The 24451-nt window shown below is 57.0% G+C and overlaps 1 protein-coding gene across 5 annotated transcripts in view; it reads right to left on the bottom strand.

Annotated features, from left to right (window-relative positions):
* The window catches only part of pisd (phosphatidylserine decarboxylase), a 185360-nt gene that overhangs the window by 74810 nt on the left and 86099 nt on the right, over positions 1-24451 (bottom strand). For 2 of the 5 annotated variants that reach the window (XM_041202521.1, XM_041202520.1), the window contains exon 2: positions 18758-18872. The exons of 1 other annotated variant lie outside the window; for it this stretch is intronic. In XM_041202521.1, the coding sequence (XP_041058455.1) occupies positions 18758-18819 (62 nt within the window). In that variant the 5' untranslated portion in view covers positions 18820-18872. Of the gene's footprint in view, positions 1-13902; positions 14307-18757; positions 18875-24451 lie in introns of those variants that run through there. 2 more of the 5 variants (XM_041202522.1, XM_041202518.1) reach the window with 2 other exon arrangements.

The following is a 24451-nucleotide window of genomic DNA, read 5'->3' as shown; positions in this document are numbered from 1 at the left end:
CTAACCCCAGCAGGTGCGCTCTCTCTCCCAGCTAACCCCAGCAGGTCCTCGCTCTCCCTCCCAGCTAAATCCAGCAGGTGCTCGCTCTCCCTCCCAGCTAACCCCAGCAGGGGCTCGCTCTCCCTCCCAGCTAACCCCAGCATGTGCTCTCTCCCTCCCAGCTAACCCCAGCAGGTGCGCTCTCTCTCTCCTAGCTAACCCCAGCAGGTGCACTCTCTCCCTCCCAGCTAACCCCAGCAGTTGCTCACTTCCTCCAAGCTATCCCCAGCAGGTGCGCTCTCCCTCCCAGCTAACCCCAGCAGGTGCGCTCTCCCTCCCAGCTAACCCCAGCAGGGGCTCTCTCTCCCTCCCGAACGCCAACAGGTGGCGCCCTCTCCCTCCCAGCCAACCCCAACAGGCGGCACCCTCTCCTTCCCAGCTAACCCCAACAGGCGCCATCCTCTCCCCCCGGGCTAGCTCCAACAGGTGGCGCCTTCTCCCTCCCAGCCAACCCCAGCAGGTGCTCGCTATCCCTCCCAGCTAACCCCAGCAGGTGCTCTCTCCCTCCAAGCTAACCCCAGCAGGTATGCTCTACCTCCCAGCTAACCCCAGCAGGTGCGCTCTCCCTCCCAGCTAACCCAAGCAGGTGCGCTCTCCCTCCCAGCTAACCCAAGCAGGTGTGCTCTCTCCCTCCCAACTAACCCCAGTAGGTGCTCTCTGTTTCCCAGCTAACCACAGCAGGTGCTCTCTCTCTCTCCCTAACCCCAACAGGTGGCGCCCGCTCCCTCCCAGCCAACCCCAACAGGCGGCGCCCTCTCCTTCCCAGCTAACCCCAACGGGCGGCACCCTCTCCCTCCGGGCTAGCTCCAACAGGCGGCGCCCTCTCCCTCCCAGCTAACCCCAGCAGGTGCTCTCTCCCTCCCAGCTAACCCCAGCAGGTGCTCTCTCCCTCCCAGCTAACCGCAGAAGGTGCTCTCTCCCTCCCAGCTAACCCCAGCTGATACTCTCCCTCCCAGCTAACCCCAGAAGGTGCTCTCTCTCCCTCGCTGCTAACCCCAACAGGCGGCCCCCTCTCCCTCCGGGCTAGCTCCAACAGGTGGCGCCCTCTCCCTCCCAGCTAAGCCCAGCAGGTGCTCGCTATCCCTCCCAGCTAACCCCAACAGGTGCGCTCTCTCTCCCAGCTAACCCCAGCAGGTCCTCGCTCTCCCTCCCAGCCAAATCCAGCAGGGGCTCGCTCTCCCTCCCAGCTAACCCCAGCAGGGGCTCGCTCTCCCTCTCAGCTAACCCCAGCAGGTGCTCTCTCTCTCCCAGCTAACCCCAGCAGGTGCTCTCTCTCTCCCAGCTAACCCCAGCAGGTGCTCGCTCTCCCTCCCAGCTAACACCAGCAGGTGCTCTCTCCCTCCAAGCTAACCCCAGCAGGTGTGCTCTGCCTCCCAGCTAACCCCAGCAGGTGTGCTCTCCCTCCCAGCTAACCCCAACAGGTGCGCTCTGTCCCTCCCAGCTTACCCCATCAGGTGCACTCTGTCCCTCCCAGCTAACCCCAACAGGTGAGCTCTCTCCCTCCCAGCTAACCCCAGCAGGTGCTCACTCTCTCCCAGCTAACCCCAGCAGGTGCTCTCTCTCTCCCAGCTAACCGCAGCAGGTGCTCTCTGCATCCCAGCTAACCCCAGCAGGTGCGCTCTCCCTCCCACTAATCCCAGCAGGTGCGCTCTCTCCCTCCCAGCCAACCCCAACAGGCGGCGCCCTCTACCTCCCAGCCAACCCCAACAGGTGGCGACCTCTCCCTCCCAGCCAACCCCAACAGGCGGCGCCATCTCCTTCCCAGCCAACCCAAACAGGCGGCGCCCTCTCCCTCCGGGCTAGCCCCAACAGGCGGCGCCCTCTACCTCCCAACTAATCCCAGCAGGGGCACGCTCTCCCTCCCAGCTCACCCCAGGAGGGGCATGCTCTCCCTCCCTGCTAACGCCAGCAGGGGCTCTCTCTCCCTCCCAACTAACCCCAGCATGGGCTCACTCTCCCTTCCAGCTAACCCCAACAGGGGCTCTCTCTCCATCCCTAACCCCAACAGGCGGCGCCCTCTCCTTCCCAGCTAACCCCATCAGGCGGCGGCTTCTCCTTGCCAGCTAACCCCAACAGGCGGCGCCCTCTCCCAACGGGCTAGCTCCAACAGGCGGCGCCCTCTCCTTCCCAGCTAACCCCAACAGGCGGCACCCTCTCACTCCGGGCTAGCTCCAACAGGTGGCGCCCTCTCCCTCCCAGCTGACCCCAGCAGGTGCTCGCTCTCCCTCCCAGCTAACCCCAGCAGGGGCTCGCTCTCCCTCCCAGCTAACCCCAGCAAAAGCTCGATCTCCCTCCCAGCTAACCCCAGCAGGGGCTCTCTCTCCCTCCCTGACCCCAACAGGTGGCGCCCGCTCCCTCCCAGCCAACCCCAACAGGCGGCGCCCTCTCCTTCCCAGCTAACACCAACAGGCGCCATCCTCTCCCCCCGGGCTAGCTCCAACAGGTGGCGCCTTCTCCCTCCCAGCCAACCCCAGCAGGTGCTCGCTATCCCTCCCAGCTAACCCCAGCAGGTGCTCTCTCCCTCCAAGCTAACCCCAGCAGGTATGCTCTACCTCCCAGCTAACCCCAGCAGGTGCGCTCTCCCTCCCAGCTAACCCAAGCAGGTGCGCTCTCCCTCCCAGCTAACCCAAGCAGGTGTGCTCTCTCCCTCCCAACTAACCCCAGTAGGTGCTCTCTGTTTCCCAGCTAACCACAGCAGGTGCTCTCTGCCTCCCAGCTAACCCCAGCAGGGCTCTATCTCCCTCCCAGCTAACCCCAGCCGGGGCTCTCTCTCTCTCCCTAACCCCAACAGGTGGCGCCCGCTCCCTCCCAGCCAACCCCAACAGGCGGCGCCCTCTCCTTCCCAGCTAACCCCAACGGGCGGCACCCTCTCCCTCCGGGCTAGCTCCAACAGGCGGCGCCCTCTCCCTCCCAGCTAACCCCAGCAGGTGCTCTCTCCCTCCCAGCTAACCCCAGCAGGTGCTCTCTCCCTCCCAGCTAACCGCAGAAGGTGCTCTCTCCCTCCCAGCTAACCCCAGCTGATACTCTCCCTCCCAGCTAACCCCAGAAGGTGCTCTCTCTCCCTCGCTGCTAACCCCAACAGGCGGCCCCCTCTCCCTCCGGGCTAGCTCCAACAGGTGGCGCCCTCTCCCTCCCAGCTAAGCCCAGCAGGTGCTCGCTATCCCTCCCAGCTAACCCCAACAGGTGCGCTCTCTCTCCCAGCTAACCCCAGCAGGTCCTCGCTCTCCCTCCCAGCCAAATCCAGCAGGGGCTCGCTCTCCCTCCCAGCTAACCCCAGCAGGGGCTCGCTCTCCCTCTCAGCTAACCCCAGCAGGTGCTCTCTCTCTCCCAGCTAACCCCAGCAGGTGCTCTCTCTCTCCCAGCTAACCCCAGCAGGTGCTCGCTCTCCCTCCCAGCTAACACCAGCAGGTGCTCTCTCCCTCCAAGCTAACCCAGCAGGTGTGCTCTGCCTCCCAGCTAACCCCAGCAGGTGTGCTCTCCCTCCCAGCTAACCCCAACAGGTGCGCTCTGTCCCTCCCAGCTTACCCCATCAGGTGCACTCTGTCCCTCCCAGCTAACCCCAACAGGTGAGCTCTCTCCCTCCCAGCTAACCCCAGCAGGTGCTCACTCTCTCCCAGCTAACCCCAGCAGGTGCTCTCTCTCTCCCAGCTAACCGCAGCAGGTGCTCTCTGCATCCCAGCTAACCCCAGCAGGTGCGCTCTCCCTCCCACTAATCCCAGCAGGTGCGCTCTCTCCCTCCCAGCCAACCCCAACAGGCGGCGCCATCTCCTTCCCAGCCAACCCAAACAGGCGGCGCCCTCTCCCTCCGGGCTAGCCCCAACAGGCGGCGCCCTCTACCTCCCAACTAATCCCAGCAGGGGCACGCTCTCCCTCCCAGCTCACCCCAGGAGGGGCATGCTCTCCCTCCCTGCTAACGCCAGCAGGGGCTCTCTCTCCCTCCCAACTAACCCCAGCATGGGCTCACTCTCCCTTCCAGCTAACCCCATCAGGGGCTCTCTCTCCACCCCTAACCCCAACAGGCGGCGCCCTCTCCTTCCCAGCTAACCCCATCAGGCGGCGGCTTCTCCTTGCCAGCTAACCCCAACAGGCGGCGCCCTCTCCCAACGGGCTAGCTCCAACAGGCGGCGCCCTCTCCTTCCCAGCTAACCCCAACAGGCGGCACCCTCTCACTCCGGGCTAGCTCCAACAGGTGGCGCCCTCTCCCTCCCAGCTGACCCCAGCAGGTGCTCGCTCTCCCTCCCAGCTAACCCCAGCAGGGGCTCGCTCTCCCTCCCAGCTAACCCCAGCAAAAGCTCGATCTCCCTCCCAGCTAACCCCAGCAGGGGCTCTCTCTCCCTCCCTGACCCCAACAGGTGGCGCCCGCTCCCTCCCAGCCAACCCCAACAGGCGGCGCCCTCTCCTTCCCAGCTAACACCAACAGGCGGCGCCCTCTCCCTCCGGGCTAGCTCCAACAGGCGGCGCCCTCTCCCTCCCAGCTAACCCCAGCAGGTGCTCTCTCTCACCCAGCTAACCCCAGCAGGTGCTCGCTCTCCCTCCCAGCTAACCCCAGCAGGTGCTCTCTCCCTCCAAGCTAACCCCAGCAGGTGTGCTCTGCCTTCCAGCTAACCCCAGCAGGTGTGCTCTCCCTCCCAGCTAACCCCAACAGGTGCGCTCTGTCCCTCCCAGCTTACCCCATCAGGTGCACTCTGTCCCTCCCAGCTAACCCCAACAGGTGAGCTCTCTCCCTCCCAGCTAACCCCAGCAGGTGCTCACTCTCTCCCAGATAACCCCAGCAGGTGCTCTCTCTCTCCCAGCTAACCGCAGCAGGTGCTCTCTGCATCCCAGCTAACCCCAGCAGGTGCTCTCTCCCTCCCACTAATCCCAGCAGGTGCGCTCTCTCCCTCCCAGCCAACCCCAACAGGCGGCGCCCTCTACCTCCCAGCCAACCCCAACAGGTGGCGACCTCTCCCTCCCAGCCAACCCCAACAGGCGGCGCCATCTCCTTCCCAGCCAACCCAAACAGGCGGCGCCCTCTCCCTCCGGGCTAGCCCCAACAGGCGGCGCCCAATACCTCCCAGCTAATCCCAGCAGGGGCACGCTCTCCCTCCCAGCTCACCCCAGGAGGGGCATGCTCTCCCTCCCTGCTAACGCCAGCAGGGGCTCTCTCTCCCTCCCAACTAACCCCAGCATGGGCTCGCTCTCCCTCCCAGCTAACCCCAACAGGGGCTCTCTCTCCATCCCTAACCCCAACAGGCGGCGCCCTCACCTTCCCAGCTAACCCCATCAGGCGGCGGCTTCACCTTCCCAGCTAACCCCAACAGGCGGCGCCCTCTCCCAACGTGCTAGCTCCAACAGGCGGCGCCCTCTCCTTCCCAGCTAACCCCAACAGGCGGCGCCCTCTCACTCCGGGCTAGCTCCAACAGGTGGCGCCCTCTCCCTCCCAGCTGACCCCAGCAGGTGCTCGCTCTCCCTCCCAGCTAACCCCAGCAGGGGCTCGCTCTCCCTCCCAGCTAACCCCAGCAAAAGCTCGATCTCCCTCCCAGCTAACCCCAGCAGGGGCTCTCTCTCCCTCCCTGACCCCAACAGGTGGCGCCCGCTCCCTCCCAGCCAACCCCAACAGGCGGCGCCCTCTCCTTCCCAGCTAACACCAACAGGCGGCGCCCTCTCCCTCCGGGCTAACTCCAACAGGCGGCGCCCTCTCCCTCCCAGCTAACCCCAGCAGGTGCTCTCTCCCTCCCAGCTAACCCCAGCAGGTGCTCTCTCCCTCCCAGCTAACCCCAGCAGGTGCTCTCTCCCTCCCAGCTAACCCCAGCAGGGGCTCGCTCTCCCTCCCAGCTAACCCCAACAGGCAGCACCCTCTCCTTCCCAGCTAACTCCAACAGGCGGCGCCCTCTCCCTCCCAGCTAACCCCAGCAGGTGCTCTCTCCCTCCCAGCTAACCCCAGCAGGTGTGCTCTCCCTCCCAGCTAACCCCAACAGGTGCGCTCTGTCCCTCCCAGCTTACCCCATCAGGTGCACTCTGTCCCTCCCAGCTAACCCCAACAGGTGAGCTCTCTCCCTCCCAGCTAACCCCAGCAGGTGCTCACTCTCTCCCAGCTAACCCCAGCAGGTGCTCTCTCTCTCCCAGCTAACCGCAGCAGGTGCTCTCTGCATCCCAGCTAACCCCAGCAGGTGCGCTCTCCCTCCCACTAATCCCAGCAGGTGCGCTCTCTCCCTCCCAGCCAACCCCAACAGGCGGCGCCCTCTACCTCCCAGCCAACCCCAACAGGTGGCGACCTCTCCTTCCCAGCCAACCCAAACAGGCTGCGCCCTCTCCCTCCGGGCTAGCCCCAACAGGCGGCGCCCTCTACCTCCCAACTAATCCCAGCAGGGGCACGCTCTCCCTCCCAGCTCACCCCAGGAGGGGCATGCTCTCCCTCCCTGCTAACGCCAGCAGGGGCTCTCTCTCCCTCCCAACTAACCCCAGCATGGGCTCACTCTCCCTTCCAGCTAACCCCAACAGGGGCTCTCTCTCCATCCCTAACCCCAACAGGCGGCGCCCTCTCCTTCCCAGCTAACCCCATCAGGCGGCGGCTTCTCCTTGCCAGCTAACCCCAACAGGCGGCGCCCTCTCCCAACGGGCTAGCTCCAACAGGCGGCGCCCTCTCCTTCCCAGCTAACCCCAACAGGCGGCACCCTCTCACTCCGGGCTAGCTCCAACAGGTGGCGCCCTCTCCCTCCCAGCTGACCCCAGCAGGTGCTCGCTCTCCCTCCCAGCTAACCCCAGCAGGGGCTCGCTCTCCCTCCCAGCTAACCCCAGCAAAAGCTCGATCTCCCTCCCAGCTAACCCCAGCAGGGGCTCTCTCTCCCTCCCTGACCCCAACAGGTGGCGCCCGCTCCCTCCCAGCCAACCCCAACAGGCGGCGCCCTCTCCTTCCCAGCTAACACCAACAGGCGGCGCCCTCTCCCTCCGGGCTAGCTCCAACAGGCGGCGCCCTCTCCCTCCCAGCTAACCCCAGCAGGTGCTCTCTCTCTCCCAGCTAACCCCAGCAGGTGCTCGCTCTCCCTCCCAGCTAACCCCAGCAGGTGCTCTCTCCCTCCAAGCTAACCCCAGCAGGTGTGCTCTGCCTACCAGCTAACCCCAGCAGGTGTGCTCTCCCTCCCAGCTAACCCCAACAGGTGCGCTCTGTCCCTCCCAGCTTACCCCATCAGGTGCACTCTGTCCCTCCCAGCTAACCCCAACAGGTGAGCTCTCTCCCTCCCAGCTAACCCCAGCAGGTGCTCACTCTCTCCCAGATAACCCCAGCAGGTGCTCTCTCTCTCCCAGCTAACCGCAGCAGGTGCTCTCTGCATCCCAGCTAACACCAGCAGGTGCTCTCTCCCTCCCACTAATCCCAGCAGGTGCGCTCTCTCCCTCCCAGCCAACCCCAACAGGCGGCGCCCTCTACCTCCCAGCCAACCCCAACAGGTGGCGACCTCTCCCTCCCAGCCAACCCCAACAGGCGGCGCCATCTCCTTCCCAGCCAACCCAAACAGGCGGCGCCCTCTCCCTCCGGGCTAGCCCCAACAGGCGGCGCCCTATACCTCCCAGCTAATCCCAGCAGGGGCACGCTCTCCCTCCCAGCTCACCCCAGGAGGGGCATGCTCTCCCTCCCTGCTAACGCCAGCAGGGGCTCTCTCTCCCTCCCAACTAACCCCAGCATGGGCTCGCTCTCCCTCCCAGCTAACCCCAACAGGGGCTCTCTCTCCATCCCTAACCCCAACAGGCGGCGCCCTCACCTTCCCAGCTAACCCCATCAGGCGGCGGCTTCACCTTCCCAGCTAACCCCAACAGGCGGCGCCCTCTCCCAACGGGCTAGCTCCAACAGGCGGCGCCCTCTCCTTCCCAGCTAACCCCAACAGGCGGCGCCCTCTCACTCCGGGCTAGCTCCAACAGGTGGCGCCCTCTCCCTCCCAGCTGACCCCAGCAGGTGCTCGCTCTCCCTCCCAGCTAACCCCAGCAGGGGCTCGCTCTCCCTCCCAGCTAACCCCAGCAAAAGCTCGATCTCCCTCCCAGCTAACCCCAGCAGGGGCTCTCTCTCCCTCCCTGACCCCAACAGGTGGCGCACGCTCCCTCCCAGCCAACCCCAACAGGCGGCGCCCTCTCCTTCCCAGCTAACACCAACAGGCGGCGCCCTCTCCCTCCGGGCTAACTCCAACAGGCGGCGCCCTCTCCCTCCCAGCTAACCCCAGCAGGTGCTCTCTCCCTCCCAGCTAACCCCAGCAGGTGCTCTCTCCCCCCCAGCTAACCCCAGCAGGTGCTCTCTCCCTCCCAGCTAACCCCAGCAGGGGCTCGCTCTCCCTCCCAGCTAACCCCAACAGGCAGCACCCTCTCCTTCCCAGCTAACCCCAACAGGCGGCCCCCTCTGCCTCCGGGCTAGCTCCAACAGGTGGCGCCCTCTGCCTCCCAGCTAAGCCCAGCAGGTGCTCGCTATCCCTCCCAGCTAACCCCAGCAGGTCCTCACTCTCCCTCCCAGCCAAATCCAGCAGGGGCTCGCTCTCCCTCCCAGATAACCCCAGCTGGGACTCGCTCTCCATCTCAGCTAACCCCAGCAGGTGCTCTCTCCCTCCCAGCTAACCCCAGAAGGTGCGCTCTCTCCGTCCCAGCCAACCCCAACAGGCGGCGACCTCTCCCTCCCAGCCAACCCCAACAGGCGGCGCCCTCTCCTTCCCAGCTAGCCCCAACAGGCGGCGCCCTCTACCTCCCAGCTAATCCCAGCAGGGGCTCGCTCCCCCTCCCAGCTCAACCCAGCAGGGGCTCGCTCTAGCTCCCAGCTAACACCAGCAGGGGCTCTCTCTCCCTCCCAGCTAACCCCAGCATGGGCTCGCACTCCCTCCCAGCTAACCCCAAAAGGGGCTCTCCCTCCCTCCCTAACCCCAACAGGCGGCGCCCACTCCTTCCCAGCTAACCCCAACAGGCGGCGGCTTCTCCTTCCCAGCTAACCCCAACAGGTGGCGCCCTCTCCCCCCCAGCTAAACCCAACAGGCGGCGCCCTCTCCTTCCCAACTAAACCCAACAGGCGGCGCCCTCTCCCTCCCAGCAGACCTCAGCAGGTGCTCGCTCTCCGTCCCAACTAACCCCAGTAGGTGCTCGCTCTCCCTCCCAGCTAACCCCAGCAAGTCCTCGCTCTCCCTCCCAGCTAACCCCAGCAGGGCTCGCTCGACCACCCAGCTAACCCCAGCAGGGGTCGCTCTCCCTCCCAGCTAACCCCAGCAGGTGCTCTCTCCCTCCCAGCTATCCCCAACTGCGGCACCCTCCCTGCTGACCCCAACAGGTGGCGCCCTCTCCCTCCCAGCTAACCCCAGCAGGTGCTCTCTCCCTCCCAGCTAACCCCAGCAGGTGCTCTATCCCGCCCAGCTAAGTCCAGCAGGTGCTCTATCCCTCCCAGCTAACCCCAGCAGGGGCTCGACTCTCTCCCAGCTAACACCAGCAGGTGCTCGCTCTCCCTCCAAGCTAAAACCAGCAGGTGCTCGCTCTCCCTCCCAGCTAACCCCAGCAGGTGCTCGCTCTCCCTCGCAGCTAACCCCAGAAGGTGCTCTCTCCCTCCCTGCTAACCCCAACAGGCAGCGCCCTCTCCCTCCCAGCCAACCCCAAAGGGCGCCGCCCTCTCAATCCCAGCTAACCCCAACAGGCGGCGCCCTCTCCATCCCAGCTAAACCCAGCAGGCGGCGCCCAATCCCTCCCAGCTAACCCCAGCAGGGGCTCGCTCTCTCTCCCAGCTAACCCCAGCAGGGGCTCGCTCTCCCTCCCAGCTAACCCCAGCAGGGGCTCGCTCTCCCTCCCAGCTAACCCCAGCAGGGGCTCGCTCTCCCTTCCAGCTAACCCCAGCAGGGGCTCGCTCTCCCTCCCAGCTAACCCCAGTAGGGGCACTCTCTCCCTCCCTAACCCCAACAGGCGGCGCCCTGTCCTTCCCAGCTAACCCCAACAGGCGGCGCCCTCTCCTTCCCAGCTAAGCCCAACAGGCGCCGCCCTCTCCTTCCCAGCTAAGCCCAACAGGCGCCGCCCTCTCCTCCCCAGCTAAGCCCAACAGGCGCCGCCCTCTCCTTCCCAGCTAACCCCAACAGGCGTCGCCCTCTCCTTCCCAGCTAACCCCAACAGGCGGCGCCCTCTCCCTCCGGGCTAGCTCCAACAGGTGGCGCCCTCTCCATCCCAGCTAACCCCAGCAGGTGCTCGCTCTCCCTCCCAGCTAACCCCAGCAGGTGCGCTCTCTCTCCCAGCTAACCCCAGCAGGTGCTCTCTCCCTCCCAGCTAACCCCAGCAGGTGCTCTCTCCCTCCCACTAACAGCAGCAGGTGCGCTCTCCCTGCCAGCTAACCCCAGCAGGTGCGCTCTGTCCCTCCCAGCTAACCCCAGCAGGTGCTCTCTCCCTCCCAGTTAAATCCAGCAGGTGCTCTCTCCCTCCCAGCTAACCCCAGCAGGGGCTCGCTCTCCCTCCCAGCTAACCCCAGCAGGGGCTCGCTCTCCCTCCCAGCTAACCCCAGCAGGGGCTCGCTCTCCCTCCCAGCTAACCCCAACAGGCGGCGCCCTCTCCCTCCCAGCCAACCACAATAGGCGGCGCCCTCTCCTTCCCAGCTAACCCCAACAGGGGTACCCTCTCCCTCCGGGCTAGATCCAACTGGCGGCACCCTCTCCCACCCAGCTAACACCAGCAGTGGGCGCCCTCTCCCTCCCAGCTAACCCCAGCAGGGGCTCTCTCCCTCCCAGCTAACCCCAGCAGGGGCTCGCTCTCCAACCGAGCTAAACCCAGCAGGGGCTCGCTCTCCAACCAAGCTAAACCCAGCAGGGGCTCGCTCTCCAACCAAGCTAAACCCAGCAGGGGCTCGCTCTTCAACCAAGCTAAACCCAGCAGGGTCTCGCACTCCCGCCCAGCTAAACCCAGCAGGGGCTCGCTCTCCCTCCCAGCTAACCCCAGCAGCGGCTCGCTCTCCCTCCCAGCTAACCCCAGCAGGGGCTCGCTCCCTCCCTACCGCCAACAGGTGGCGCCCTCTCCTTCCCAGCTAACCCCAACAGGCGGCACCCTCTCCCTCCGATCTAGCTCCAATAGGTGGCGCCCTCTCCCTCCCAGCTAACCCCAGCAGGTGCTCTCTCCCTCCCAGCTAACCCCAGCAGGTGCTCTCTCCCTCCCAGCTAACCCCAGCAGGGGCTTGCTCTCCCTCCCAGCTAACCACAGCAGGGGCTCTCTCTACCTCCCTAACCCCAACAGGCGGTGCCCTCTCCTTCCCAGCTAACCCCAACAGGCTGTGCCCTCTCCTTCCAGGCTAACCCCAACAGGCGGCGCACTCTCCCTCCAAGCTAGCTCCAACAGGTGGCGCCCTCTCCCTCTCAGTTAACCCCAACAGGCGGCGCCCTCTCCTTCCCAGCTAACCCCAACAGACGGCGCCCTCTCCCTCCAGGCTAGCTCCAACAGGTGGCGCCCTCTCCCTCCCAGCTAACCCCAGCAGGTGCTCTCTCTCTCCCAGCTAACCCCAGCAGGTGCTCTCTCTCTCTCCCAGTTAACCGCAGCAGGTGCTCTCTCTCTCCCAGTTAACCGCAGCAGGTGCTCTCTGCCTCCCAGCTAACCCCAGCAGGTGCGCTCTCCCTCCCACTAACACCAGCAGGTGCGCTCTCCCTCCCAGCTAACCCCAGCACATGCTCGCTCTCCCTCCCAGCTAACCCCAGCAGGTGCGCTCTCCTTCCCACTAACACCAGCAGGTGCGCTCTCCCTCCCAGCTAACCCCAGCAGGTGCTCGCTCTCCCTCCCAGCTAACCCCAGCAGGTGCTCGCTCTCCCTCCCAGCTAACCCCAGCAGGTGCTCGCTCTCCCTCCCAGCTAACCCCAGCAGGTGCTCGCTCTCCCTCCCAGCTAACCCCAGCAGGTGCTCGCTCTCCCTCCCAGCTAACCCCAGCAGGTGCGCTCTCTCCGTCCCAGCTAACCCCAGCAGGTGCTCGCTCTCCCTCGCAGCCAACCCGAACAGGCGGCGCCCTCTCCCTCCCAGCCAACCCCAACAGGCGGCGCCCTCTCCCTCCCAGCCAACCCCAACAGGCGGCACCCTCTCCCTCCCAGCCAACCCCAGCAGCGGCGCCCTCTCCCTCCGGGCTAGCCCTAACAGGCGGCACCCTCTCCCTCCGGGCTAGCCCCAACAGGCGGCGCCCTCTCCCTATCAGCTAACCCCAGCAGGCAGCGCCCTCTCCCTCCCAGCTAACCCCAACAGGGGCTCGCTCTCCCTCCCAGCTAACCCCAGCAGGGGCTCGCTCTCCATCCCAGCTAACCCCAGCAGGGGCTCGCTCTCCCTCCCAGCTAACCCCAGCAGGGGCTCGCTCTCCCTCCCAGCTAACCCCAGCAGGGGCTCGCTCTCCCTCCCAGCTAACCCCAGCAGGGGCTCGCTCTCCCTCCCAGCTAACCCCAGCAGGGGCTCGCTCTCCCTCCCAGCTAACCCCAGCAGGGGCTCGCTCTCCCTCCCAGCTAACCCCAGCAGGGGCTCGCTCTCCCTCCCAGCTAACCCCAGCAGGGGCTCGCTCTCCCTCCCAGCTAACCCCAGCAGGGGCTCGCTCTCCCTCCCAGCTAACCCCAGCAGGGGCTCGCTCTCCCTCCCAGCTAACCCCAGCAGGGGCTCGCTCTCCCTCCCAGCTAACCCCAGCAGGGGCTCGCTCTCCCTCCCAGCTAACCCCAGCAGGGGCTCGCTCTCCCTCCCAGCTAACCCCAGCAGGGGCTCGCTCTCCCTCCCAGCTAACCCCAGCAGGGGCTCGCTCTCCCTCCCAGCTAACCCCAGCAGGGGCTCGCTCTCCCTCCCAGCTAACCCCAGCAGGGGCTCGCTCTCCCTCCCAGCTAACCCCAGCAGGGGCTCGCTCTCCCTCCCAGCTAACCCCAGCAGGGGCTCGCTCTCCCTCCCAGCTAACCCCAGCAGGGGCTCGCTCTCCCTCCCAGCTAACCCCAGCAGGGGCTCGCTCTCCCTCCCAGCTAACCCCAGCAGGGGCTCGCTCTCCCTCCCAGCTAACCCCAGCAGGGGCTCGCTCTCCCTCCCAGCTAACCCCAGCAGGGGCTCGCTCTCCCTCCCAGCTAACCCCAGCAGGGGCTCGCTCTCCCTCCCAGCTAACCCCAGCAGGGGCTCGCTCTCCCTCCCAGCTAACCCCAGCAGGGGCTCGCTCTCCCTCCCAGCTAACCCCAGCAGGGGCTCGCTCTCCCTCCCAGCTAACCCCAGCAGGGGCTCGCTCTCCCTCCCAGCTAACCCCAGCAGGGGCTCGCTCTCCCTCCCAGCTAACCCCAGCAGGGGCTCGCTCTCCCTCCCAGCTAACCCCAGCAGGGGCTCGCTCTCCCTCCCAGCTAACCCCAGCAGGGGCTCGCTCTCCCTCCCAGCTAACCCCAGCAGGGGCTCGCTCTCCCTCCCAGCTAACCCCAGCAGGGGCTCGCTCTCCCTCCCAGCTAACCCCAGCAGGGGCTCGCTCTCCCTCCCAGCTAACCCCAGCAGGGGCTCGCTCTCCCTCCCAGCTAACCCCAGCAGGGGCTCGCTCTCCCTCCCAGCTCACCCCAGCGGGTGCTCTCTCCCTCCCAGCTCACGCCAGCGGGTGCTCTCTCCCTCCCAGCTCAACCCAGCGGGTGCTCTCTCCCTCCCAGCTCACCCCAGCGGGTGCTCTCTCCCTCCCAGCTCAACCCAGCGGGTGCTCTCTCCCTCCCAGCTCACCCCAGCGGGTGCTCTCTCCCTCCCAGCTCACCCCAGCGGGTGCTCTCTCCCTCCCAGCTAACCCCAGCAGGTGCCCTCCCCCAGAACCTATCCAGTCTGCGAGCTGTTACACAGCAGCATGGAACGGCGGCTACGGGGTCAGGCACGGGCTTTAGGTTCCGCAGATCCCATTACACACAGAGAGATATAAAGAGATATCCTCCACAGTACCTGAAGCGTGCTCGCCTGCTAGAGCCAGCACCATTAGACACCACCGAGCCGTCAGCTTCTTGCAGCTCTGCCTGGCTTGCATCGGTGCAACGGGATCTCCGGACATGAATTTTAACTCTGTGCAGGTTGTAACATGTAGTGGTAGTATTATGCAAAGATTTACGACATCTCACCATTTCCCTCCCTTCACCGCCGCCGGCTGCTGCTGCTGCTGCTGGTTTGATTGACACATGACCCAGGGATTAGAGCCTGGAAATTCCCGGGAGGGCGGGGTGGGGGGAGGGGGACCGGCAGTGACGTCAATAGCGTGCTCCTCGTCACCGGAAGTGCGGCCTGCCTCCACTTCCACCTATCACCAGCAAACGGCCCGGATGTAAAAGGGGAATGCGGCTCGGATCCAGCACCTAAACACAGAGAGTGGCCCGGTCACTAATACTCTTCATCATCAATACAGCAGCTGGAAATGATGCGCGCAGAGTGTCTGACAGAACAGGGGGGACATTAGGCCCAACTGGTCAATACTGGCCCTCATCTATACACCTCAACTGCCCCATGTAGTTACACATTGCTACCAGTCAGTTTGTGACAAGAGACCATTCAGCCCATCCAGTCCGTGCTGTCTCTCTTTTGCAATCCATTCACCCACTCAATATTCCCATAGCCCTGTGAGTTTATTGCCCTCAAGTGCCCATCCAACTTTCCTTTGAAATAATCTATTTCCACCACCCTCATAAGCAGCGAGTTCCAGGTCATTAACTAACACTCGCTGCATAAAGTACTTTGTCACATCTCCGCCTGCATCTCTTGCCCAAAACCTTGAATACGTGTCCCCACCAACAGCCACCCTCCACCTCCCAGTCCTTATACAATCAGCTAATGGGAACAGCTTTTCTTTCTCTGCCTTTTCTAAACTTGTCATAACCCTGAACACCTCTGTCAAACCTTTCAATCTCCTTTACTCTGGAGAACCTGGAACCATTTTGGTAAATCTCCTCCATAGCTTTCAAGGACTCTTTACTATGGTGACCAAAATGGGACACAATTCTACTCTAGGTAAAGAAGTTTCGTGTGAATTCCTTGTTGGATGTATTATATTTATGCCCACTCCACAAGTGAAAACATTTTCTCTACTTCTAGCCCCATCTGATCCCTCCATAATTTTAAAGAGCACAACTCATGTCACCCCTCAGCTTTTCCGGAGAAAACCACCCAGCATGTTCGACTTTCCTGATTGTCATAGTCTTCGTTCTGGTATCCATGTAAATCATTTTTGCACTTTCTCCAGTGCTTCTACATCTAATGTACCTCCAACAATAGGAGAGTACTGCATCTCTTTAACTCCTAGGCTATCTACTGCTTATTGCTGAATTTTGTATGAATTAACGTTGACTTTTGACTCCCCCAAATTACAGGCAAGAAAATAAAATGATCAGAACCCAGCACGACCACAGGATTTTTTCACCCAGATAAGAAACAGCAACCTGAGGGAAGATGAGCAAATAGACAAGCATTGTGATACATATCCAAACTTTACAGTACAAGGAAATGACAAAAGGCTAACTGATTGATACTCCACCTCCTCCCGAGGTACAGGTTGGCAGCACACTCACTGGTGTTTGCATGAACTCCATACCTCAAGTTAAGACATCTGTGCTAATCAGAGTCCTGGAGCTGAATTTTCCTGAACCCAGGGGTGGTGGGCTTGGAAGGCAGGGTGGGAGGGGGTCTGGAAAATAGCAGATGGAGATCAGGATGGCTCCCTGACACATTCCTGCTGCTAAGGAAGTTTGTCAGGGTGGGTGATTGGATGCAGATTGGCTGCCCACTGAATGGCAATTTAAATAATTAAAGCCCCAATTGGAGGTGATTTTTTTTTCTGGCTCATGGTCATTTTGTTGGCAGCAGAGCATGGGGAGACTACTAACTCAATGGAGCTTGGCCTAAATAGCCAAGTGGTTATGGTACTGGGTTTGTAACCCCAAGATCAAGAGTTCATATCCCACAATGGGAAACAATGTAACTTCATCTGAAATGACAGATGGAAACATGTTTGTGCCTTTTGGCACAGCAAAGAGGGGCTTTTTGTATGGACTGCTGCTGCACACCTTCCATTTTCTCGCCCTTGTCCGTCGACCGGACACGCCCTGGCGTGCCTTGTTGCCGTCCGGCGGCGGAGGCCCTCGATGGGAGACCCTCTACGGAGGTGTCCTCCCCCTTTCTATCGGGGACCTGGGTTGGAGGGTGTTGCATGCAGCAGTCCCTTATAATAAGAGGATGCATAGGTTCACGGACTCTCAGGACACATGCCCTTTTTGCGGTCTTGTGGAGTCCGTGGACCATGTATACATAGGGTGTTGTAGGCTGCACTCCCTTTTTAGTTATTTGAAAAACCTTTTATTGATGTTTTGTTTGCACTTCAGCCCCACGCTCCTGATCTATGGGCACCCGGTGCGGAAGGGGGTCGGGAAGGAGGAGGACCTCCTCGTGAACCTGCTCCTGGGCCTGGCCAAGTTGGCCATTAACAGGTCCAGGCAGCGGGCGATCGACGGGGGAGTCCCGCCCGATTGTTTGTCCCTCTTCCGCGGCTACGTTCGCTGCCGGATGTCCCTGGAGAAGGAGCACGCGGTGTCTGCTGGCACTCTCGAGGCCTTCCGTGCTCGGTGGGCACCGCGGGGACTGGGGTGCTTTGTTGACCCCTTTAATCACATTTTGATTTAAAGTTTGTAAGTTTCCTTTAAAACTTTGTTCTTGGTTTTACAGCTGACCTGAATTAGGGGCTGTGCCTGATTTATCCCAATTTTGTTGATTTGGTTTTCATTTAAAAGATTATCAAGAGTTCAAATCTCACAATGGCAAACTATGAAACAATGTAACTTCATCTGAATAGGAACAGATGGAAACGGGTTTGTACTCGAAAGAGTTACTAACTCAATGGAAATGGCCTCCCTGTTGTTGGATGGGATAGGGGTCATTGGAACTGGAAGCTCTTGAGCCCCACTGACTGGGCTGCAGAAAGACCCATCATGCAGGCCCCAATCATTTTCCAAGAGAGCTTTTCACTCCATTCTGCCACCATTCCCCCCTCTATAAGATTTATTTTAACCTCAAGGATGCTTCCATTTTGAGCTGCACCTCTCTCAGCAATGCTGCCCATTTTCCAAAGGTGCCACCCCTGTGACTGGGCCAGCACCACTGGCATCCTGGCCGCTGTCCTTAACAGGACAGCAAGCATGTAGGAGCAGCCAATTAAGAGGTCGCCTTTTGTTAAATAGCTCCTCTGACCTGGCTCCCAGCAAGTGTGGACTCAGGAACAAAAACAAAAATAGCTGGAAAAACTCAGCAGGTCTGACAGCATCTGCAGAGAGGAACACAGTTGACGTTTCGAGTCCAAATGACTCTTCATCAGAACTCAGGAAGCCCATTTGGTTCTGATGTTGGGGTCCTGAGGCCCAGGGGAAAATCCTGGCATGGGTTTCACCAAGTGTCCTCACAAACTGTCAGTTGGGCCTGCTCTACTGTGATCAAAGCAGCTTCTCTCCTCTTCAAGGCTCAGGGCAACCAGGGCTAACTGCAATGATCCCACTGCCGCTCAGCCAGGAATGACTGACAAACTCAGCACACACGAAGGGTTGAACCTTCCTGATGGTTCTGTATCACATCAACTTTGCCGCTGAGTTACGTATTGCCCAGGACGGGGCTAAACTCAGATCCTCTTATTGGGGCACCGGCTGAGGTAGAGAGCCACAGTCGCCTGTTGCATCCTGGTATCTTGCCCAATCTTCATGTGTGGACATCAACAGGTTATTCTGCTGTGAAGGCATCACAGCCAGGCCCTAATCATTTCTCGTCCAAGACCTAGATATACAATTTAGCAAAAAAAGATGGTGACCAAGAAAGAAATATGAACAAATCTCCATTTAGATACAAACTTTTACATCTTCAGGCCATATCAATTAATTACTTATAATTAATTAGAATCAATATTTTCTATACCAAACATTAGACTAAACTTTATTTAAAAAATGTACTTAATTGGCTGGAAAGTGCTTTGGGAAATTCTAAGGTTCTGAAAGATGCTATAGGAATTATACAAGTGTGTTATGTAGGCAAATGTGGTAGTCATTTGCACACAACAAGGCTCCAAAACCATCAATAAGATAATTAGTTTTAGTGATATTGGTTGAGATATAAATATTGGCCAGGGCGCAGGGAGAACTCCCCTGCTCTTCTTTGGATCGCACCCATGGGATCTTTCATGTCTACAGTTACAGCCTAAAGTCAGCACAGCACCTCCAACAGTGCAGCATTCCCTCAACACTGCACTGAAAATACTTCAATGAAGTGTCAGACTGGAATAGCCTCTGGACTGGTACCCGATGTTCCAGTGATACTGAATTATCCACAACTGACACTTCCAGGCACAGGAACTCTTGCCAGATATTCCCTTCCCTAAACAAAAGGAGTGAAAGTTAAAGTAGTGTCTCATTACCATCCCGATTAATAGCTAAGTCAGCGTAGCCTAGGGATGAAATCTGGAATTGTTAAATAGCTCACAAAATACTGTCACTGTGGCAACAGAAGCAAATACATTCTAGTTTATACAAGATTATTCTCTAGAAGATTAGCCTCAAGGGTTAAACAGACCAGCAGTCAGAGCACAAATTCCAAAGCCCTGGGTGTTTTTCTCCAGGAGTCAAATCCAAGGCTTTGTTTCATGAAGTGGTTTAATATGCATTGAGTAATTCATTCTCCTTTATATAGATCCCAAGAATGGCCTTCAGATTATTTCAGTAGATTCTGAGCAACATAAAAGTAATAAGCATCCGCAGTATTTTGCTTTTAAAAAAGTAATAACCTTGTCCTGACCAATCGTAACTTTAAACAGTGGGTTTCCAGATGGAAGACAGCAAACCCCATTGGTCCTGAGGTCGAAAGATTGCTGACTGCCTGTCATCACATTTGGTTGCGTCCTATAATCAAACCAAATTTTATTTCCATGAACTATTTTTAAAACTTACTAGCACCTTATTTCTGTTACGGTGTACATACAGAACATGCTTACCATAAGAAACTGACTTTTTTCTTTTGCGGACCTAGCTGATGTTTTGAAGCTTAAAATTGGGGCGGGGGGGGGATTTCTTGGGAGTGGTTTCAGTTCATAGGAGTGAGAATGTCTTCAGAAGTATTTCTCAGCTTGCATGCAGCAGGTGAGAGCATTAAGTCTCCCTACTGCCTTCTTTCCTGTCGGTCTTTACAGTTATTTGGTTAACAGTAACCGCCTCCCCACCAAGATCACATCCTGTTTCAGCCTGATGTGTGGAGACATTTCTGCTACCATGGCTATCCGGCCACTAAATGTCACTCACACTGGATGGTGCCCCCTGTGGTCATTAATCTCAAACTACACACATCGCTGCATGATGAGTAAAGGCAATTTGGTCTAGACTTTAGAAAAAACGCTTATCAAACTTCTGAAAGATGGAAATGTGCAGTATGTAGAGAATTTGCATGTCAAGATTGGAATAGTGCGGAGCAGCTGGAGGACCCCGCACTCTCCCAACAGTGCGCAGCAGCTGGAGGACCCCGCACTCTCCCAACAGTGCGCAGCAGCTGGAGGACCCCGCACTCTCCCAACAGTGCGCAGCAGCTGGAGGACCCCGCACTCTCCCAACAGTGCGCAGCAGCTGGAGGACCCCGCACTCTCCCAACAATGCGCAGCAGCTGGAGGTCCCCGCACTCTCCCAACAGTGCGCAGCAGCTGGAGGACCCCGCACTCTCCCAACAGTGCACAGCAGCTGGAGGAGTCCACACTCACTTAGTACATATCAGGTGGATCCCGCGTTCTCCTGGTGCACAGCAGGAGAATCCTACACTTCTCATATAGTACAGACCAGGAGGATCCCACATTCAAGTTCCATATTCTCCCTTTGCTCATCTGCATTGTAGTATGAATAGTTGACCTACCTCCCTGGGTTGGGGACTTGCATTTATATAGTGCCTTTAATGCAATAAAACATCCCAAGGTGCATCACACGAGCGCTTTTAAACAAAATTATGAATTAGGGAGGGCGAGGGCAAGAAATGGCAAGACAGAGGGGACTCATATGTCTAGAAAGATAAAAATTTAATGTCAGCAAAATTTGAACTTTTTCTACAAATCTGAGTAATTATTGTAGTGAAAGGAAATTCCTCTCAGCTGTAATGTAACTCATTCCTGTTACGGCTTATTATTTTTACTACATATTACAAAGTATTTACAGGAGAGAAACAGGCCATGCTTGTGATTTTGCTCCACATGAACGTCCTCCCATCTTACCTCATGTCTGCATATCCTGCTATTCCTTTCTCCATCCTGTGCCTATCCAGCTTTCCCTTGGATGCATCTTATAGCATCTATCTCAACTACTCCCTGTGGTCTTGAGTTCCAAATTCTAACCACTCTATGGATAAAGAAATTTCTTCAGAATTCCCTGTTGGATTTACTGGTGTCTATCTTATATTTATAAAATCTAATTCTGGTCTCGATCACAAGTGGAAACATCTTCTCCATCTCTCCCCTATCAATCTCCTCCATAATCTTAAAGACATCTATCAGGTCACCCCTCAGTTTCCTCTGTTCTGCAGAAAAAGAGCCCCAGCCTGTTCAGTCTTTTCCGATAGGTCTAAACTCTCAGTTCTGGTATTGTTCTAGTAAATCTTTTTTTGCACCTTCTGCAGTGCCTCTATGTCCTCTTTTATAATATGAAGACTAGAACTGTTCACAGGACCCCAAGTGTAGCCTAACCAAGGTTCTATAGAAGTTTGACATAATATGTTTTTCGATATTATTCCTCCACAATTAACCATAATGCTTTTTTACGGCCTTATTAAGCTCAGTATCTACTTTAGTGACCCGAGTATTGGTATCCCCACATCCTTCTGTTCTCCTACCCTATTTAAACATTTATTTTCGAAAGACTATATGGCCTCTATACTCTTCCCATTAAAATGTATTAACTTATAGAGAAGTTCATCTACCAATAATAGGCCTATTCTGCAAGTTTATTGATGTCTTCTTGTATTTTGTCATACTCCGTCTATATTAATTGCAGCCTCTCCAATCTGGCACCATCCACAAGTTAATTTTTCAACTGTATAAACCTTTGACTGTACTCAGCATCCCCCACATCCTGACATATATCCCTAACACTAATCTCTACTGTCCATCTTCTCCACCCATTTGGTCATCATTCTATAATAGCATCTATTAAAACACAAGAATTCATTTTAAAAAATTCTTTCACAGGATGCAGGCATCGCTGGCTAGGCCAGCATTTATTGCCCATCCCACTTGTCCTTGAGAAGGTGGTGGTGAGCCACCTTCTTGAACTGCAGCAGTCCATGTGGTGTAGGTACACTCACTGTGCTGTTAGGAAGGGAGTTCCAAGATTTTGACCCAGCAACAATGAAAGAATGGTGAAACAGTTGCAAGAAGTCAGGATGGTGTGTGACTTAGAGGGGAACTTGCAGGTGATGGTATTTCCATGCATCTGCTGCCCTTGTCCTTCTAGCTGGTAGAGGTCACGGATTTGGAAGATGCTGTTGCAGGAGCCTTGGTGAGTTGCTGCAGTGTGTCTTGTAGATGGTATACACTGCTGCCACTGTGCATCAATGGTGAAGATAGTCAGTGTTTAAGGTGATGGATGGGGTGCCAATGAAGCAGGCCATTTTGTCCTGGATGGTGTCGAGCTTCTAGAGTGTTGTTGGAGCTGCACTCATCCAGGCAAGTGGAGTGTATTCCATCACTCCTGACTCGTACCTTGTAGATGGTGGACAGGCTTTGGGGAGTCAGGAGGTGAGTTACTTGCTGTAGAATTCCTAGCCTCTGACCTGCTCTTGTAGCTACAGTATTTATATGGCTGGCCCAGTTAAGTTTCTAGTCAATGGTAACCCCCAGAACGTTGATAGTCGGGGTTTCAGCAATAGTAATGCCATTGAATGTGGTTGACTCTTAAATGCCCTCTGTTGGAGATGGTCTTTGCCTGGCACTTGTGTGGTAGGAATGTTAGTTGCCACTTATCAGCCCAAACCTAGAAGTTGTCCAGGTCTTGCTGCATATGGATATGGACTGCTACAATATCTGAGTCATCGCGAATAGTGCTGAACATTGTACAATAATCAGCAAACATTCCCACTTCTGACCTTATGATGGAAGGAAGGTCATTGATGAAGCAGCTGAAGATGGCTGGGCCTAGGACACTAGCCTAAGGAATTCCTAAAGTGCTGTCCCGTGACTGAGCTGATTGACCTCCAACAACCACAACCATCTTCCTTTGTGCTAGATATGACTCCAACCAGTGGAGAGTTTTCCATGATTTACATTGGCTCTGGTTTTTCTAGGGCTCCTTGATGCCACACTGTCAAACGCTGCCTCGACGTCAAGGACAGTCAATCTCCCCTCAAACTGGACCTGTTATGCTTGCGGCTGTTTTTAAGGTAGGAGCATTGTAATTTTTTTACTTACGTAATCAATGAAATTTCAGTGGCCAATCACTAATACAGAAAGTTAACTTTTAAACAAATAATCTGCTCTCTTGAAGCACAATTTACTATAGACTCAAGTTTACTTTTATATCTGAACAGCCACAGCAGAAAGGAAACTTTCATTATGAGTTTTAGCAGCACAGGACTAAGACCAGTGTTCACATCTGACTCATCCACCAATTAATTTCACATTATTGCAGAAAACGCTAACTTCTAGAGGCAGATACCTAAATTAAATGTCTTTTGGAACATCTTACCGCTGAACACAGACTGCAATTTATAGAATCCCCAAAGCTCATGTGCTTTACTCTGTATCTAACCCATGCTGCACTTACCCTGGGTGTATTTTGCCGTCAACAAAGACGAAGTTTCACTCTTGTATCTGATCTATTTTATGACCCTGTGAATGATGCAGCATTGTAGACAGGGTTTTACTCTGTACCTAACCTGTGCTGTACATGAAATGGAAACAACAAAAGTGCTGGAGATACTCAGCATGCCAGGCAGCATCTGTGGAGGGAAAGAGTTAACATTTCAGGTCAAGATGACTGGTGAATCAGTTCTGATGAAAGGTCACCTCGACCCGAAACGTTAACTCTATCTCAGTCCGCAGATGCTGCCTCAACTGCTGAGTATTTCCAGCATTTTTTCTTTTTATTTCTGACTTCCAGTATCTGCAGTATTTTGCTTCTGTATTATTTTGCTGTACATGCCATGGGAGTGTTTGATGGTTCAATGTGGAGAAAACGTTTCTGTGTGTCTAACCCACGCTGCACCTGCCCTTTGAGTGTTTTACGTGACAGTGCAGAGGGGCTGTGAGGAGTCAGTTTTAATGCACAAGGAAACTTAGAGCCGAGAAAAAAAAGAGGGATGTTCAGTAAATAATCACAAGTAGAGGCTGCCTAATAACACTCAGTTTTCAAAAGTTTATTTACAGTTGGGAAATCCTTGCAAGAAATGAAAACTGCTGCTCAGTCAGCTCAATACATTTTTTTTAAATGACAGGAGATGGTAATGAGTTAATCCTGTACTAAGGCCACACTTGGCACCTTCCAAGAAGTGGCTGCAATCATTCAATATATGTTCTTGTGGTTGAAGTCTATCACAGACGAAAACATCCAAATGGAAATATCTATTACCTGAAACTGAGCTGTCTGAAATTCCGGAATGACGTGACCATTTACAGGATGATTTCCTCCATGGTTCAACTGCTGCAGGAAGCACGTATCCGGGCTGCACAGACTAGTGCAACCCCAGCTTCAATTCTCACTTTGAGTCTCAGCTAGAGGGACAGTAGTGGTTCTACAATTGGCCTCAGTACCCCCAACTTAATTTAAAAAAAACTGTTCCTTGTTACTATGAAAAAAGAGTATTGGAAGAGGCACAGGTAGGCTTACATTTATATTGCGCCTTTCACAACCTCAGGTCAATCCAAAATGCTTTAAGCCAATGACTACTTTTGGAATGTGGGAAACATGGCAGCCAATTTGCGCACTGCAAGCTCCCAAAAACAGCAATGAAACAATAGCCACATAATCTGTCTTCAGTGATAATGATTGAGGGGTAAATATTGGCCACGACACCAATGAGAATTCTGCATCTTTACTTCAAAATAGTGCCATGGAATTTTATATATCTACTTCAGAGGTATTAATGTCTCATCCAAAAGATGGCACTTCAGAGTGCAGAACTCTGTCAGAACTGTGCTAGAGTTCATCACCTTTATTTTGTCTTCAAAATCCTGGAGTGACATTTGAACCCAAAATGTTTTGACTTAAGAGATGAGAGTACTACTAACTGAGCCAAAGCAGACAGTGTGGAAAATGACAAAGTTGGCTACTTCAGGAGAGATGGGGAGGGGAGAGTCAGCCCCTTCACGGCAGGGGGGAGAGATGGTGTGGGGAGAGTCAGCCCCTTCACGGGGGCAGATGGGGTGGGCAGAGTCAGCCTCTTCACAGGGGGGGCATGGGGGAGGGAGAGTTAGCCCCCTCAGGAGGGCCATGGGGTGGGGAGAATCAGCCCCTTC

This window comes from Carcharodon carcharias, chromosome 13 (assembly GCF_017639515.1).
Source record: "Carcharodon carcharias isolate sCarCar2 chromosome 13, sCarCar2.pri, whole genome shotgun sequence".
Taxonomy (NCBI): domain Eukaryota; kingdom Metazoa; phylum Chordata; class Chondrichthyes; order Lamniformes; family Lamnidae; genus Carcharodon; species Carcharodon carcharias.
The sequence above is the reverse complement of the archived record's forward strand: the minus strand, read 5'-3'. Positions and strand labels throughout refer to the sequence as shown.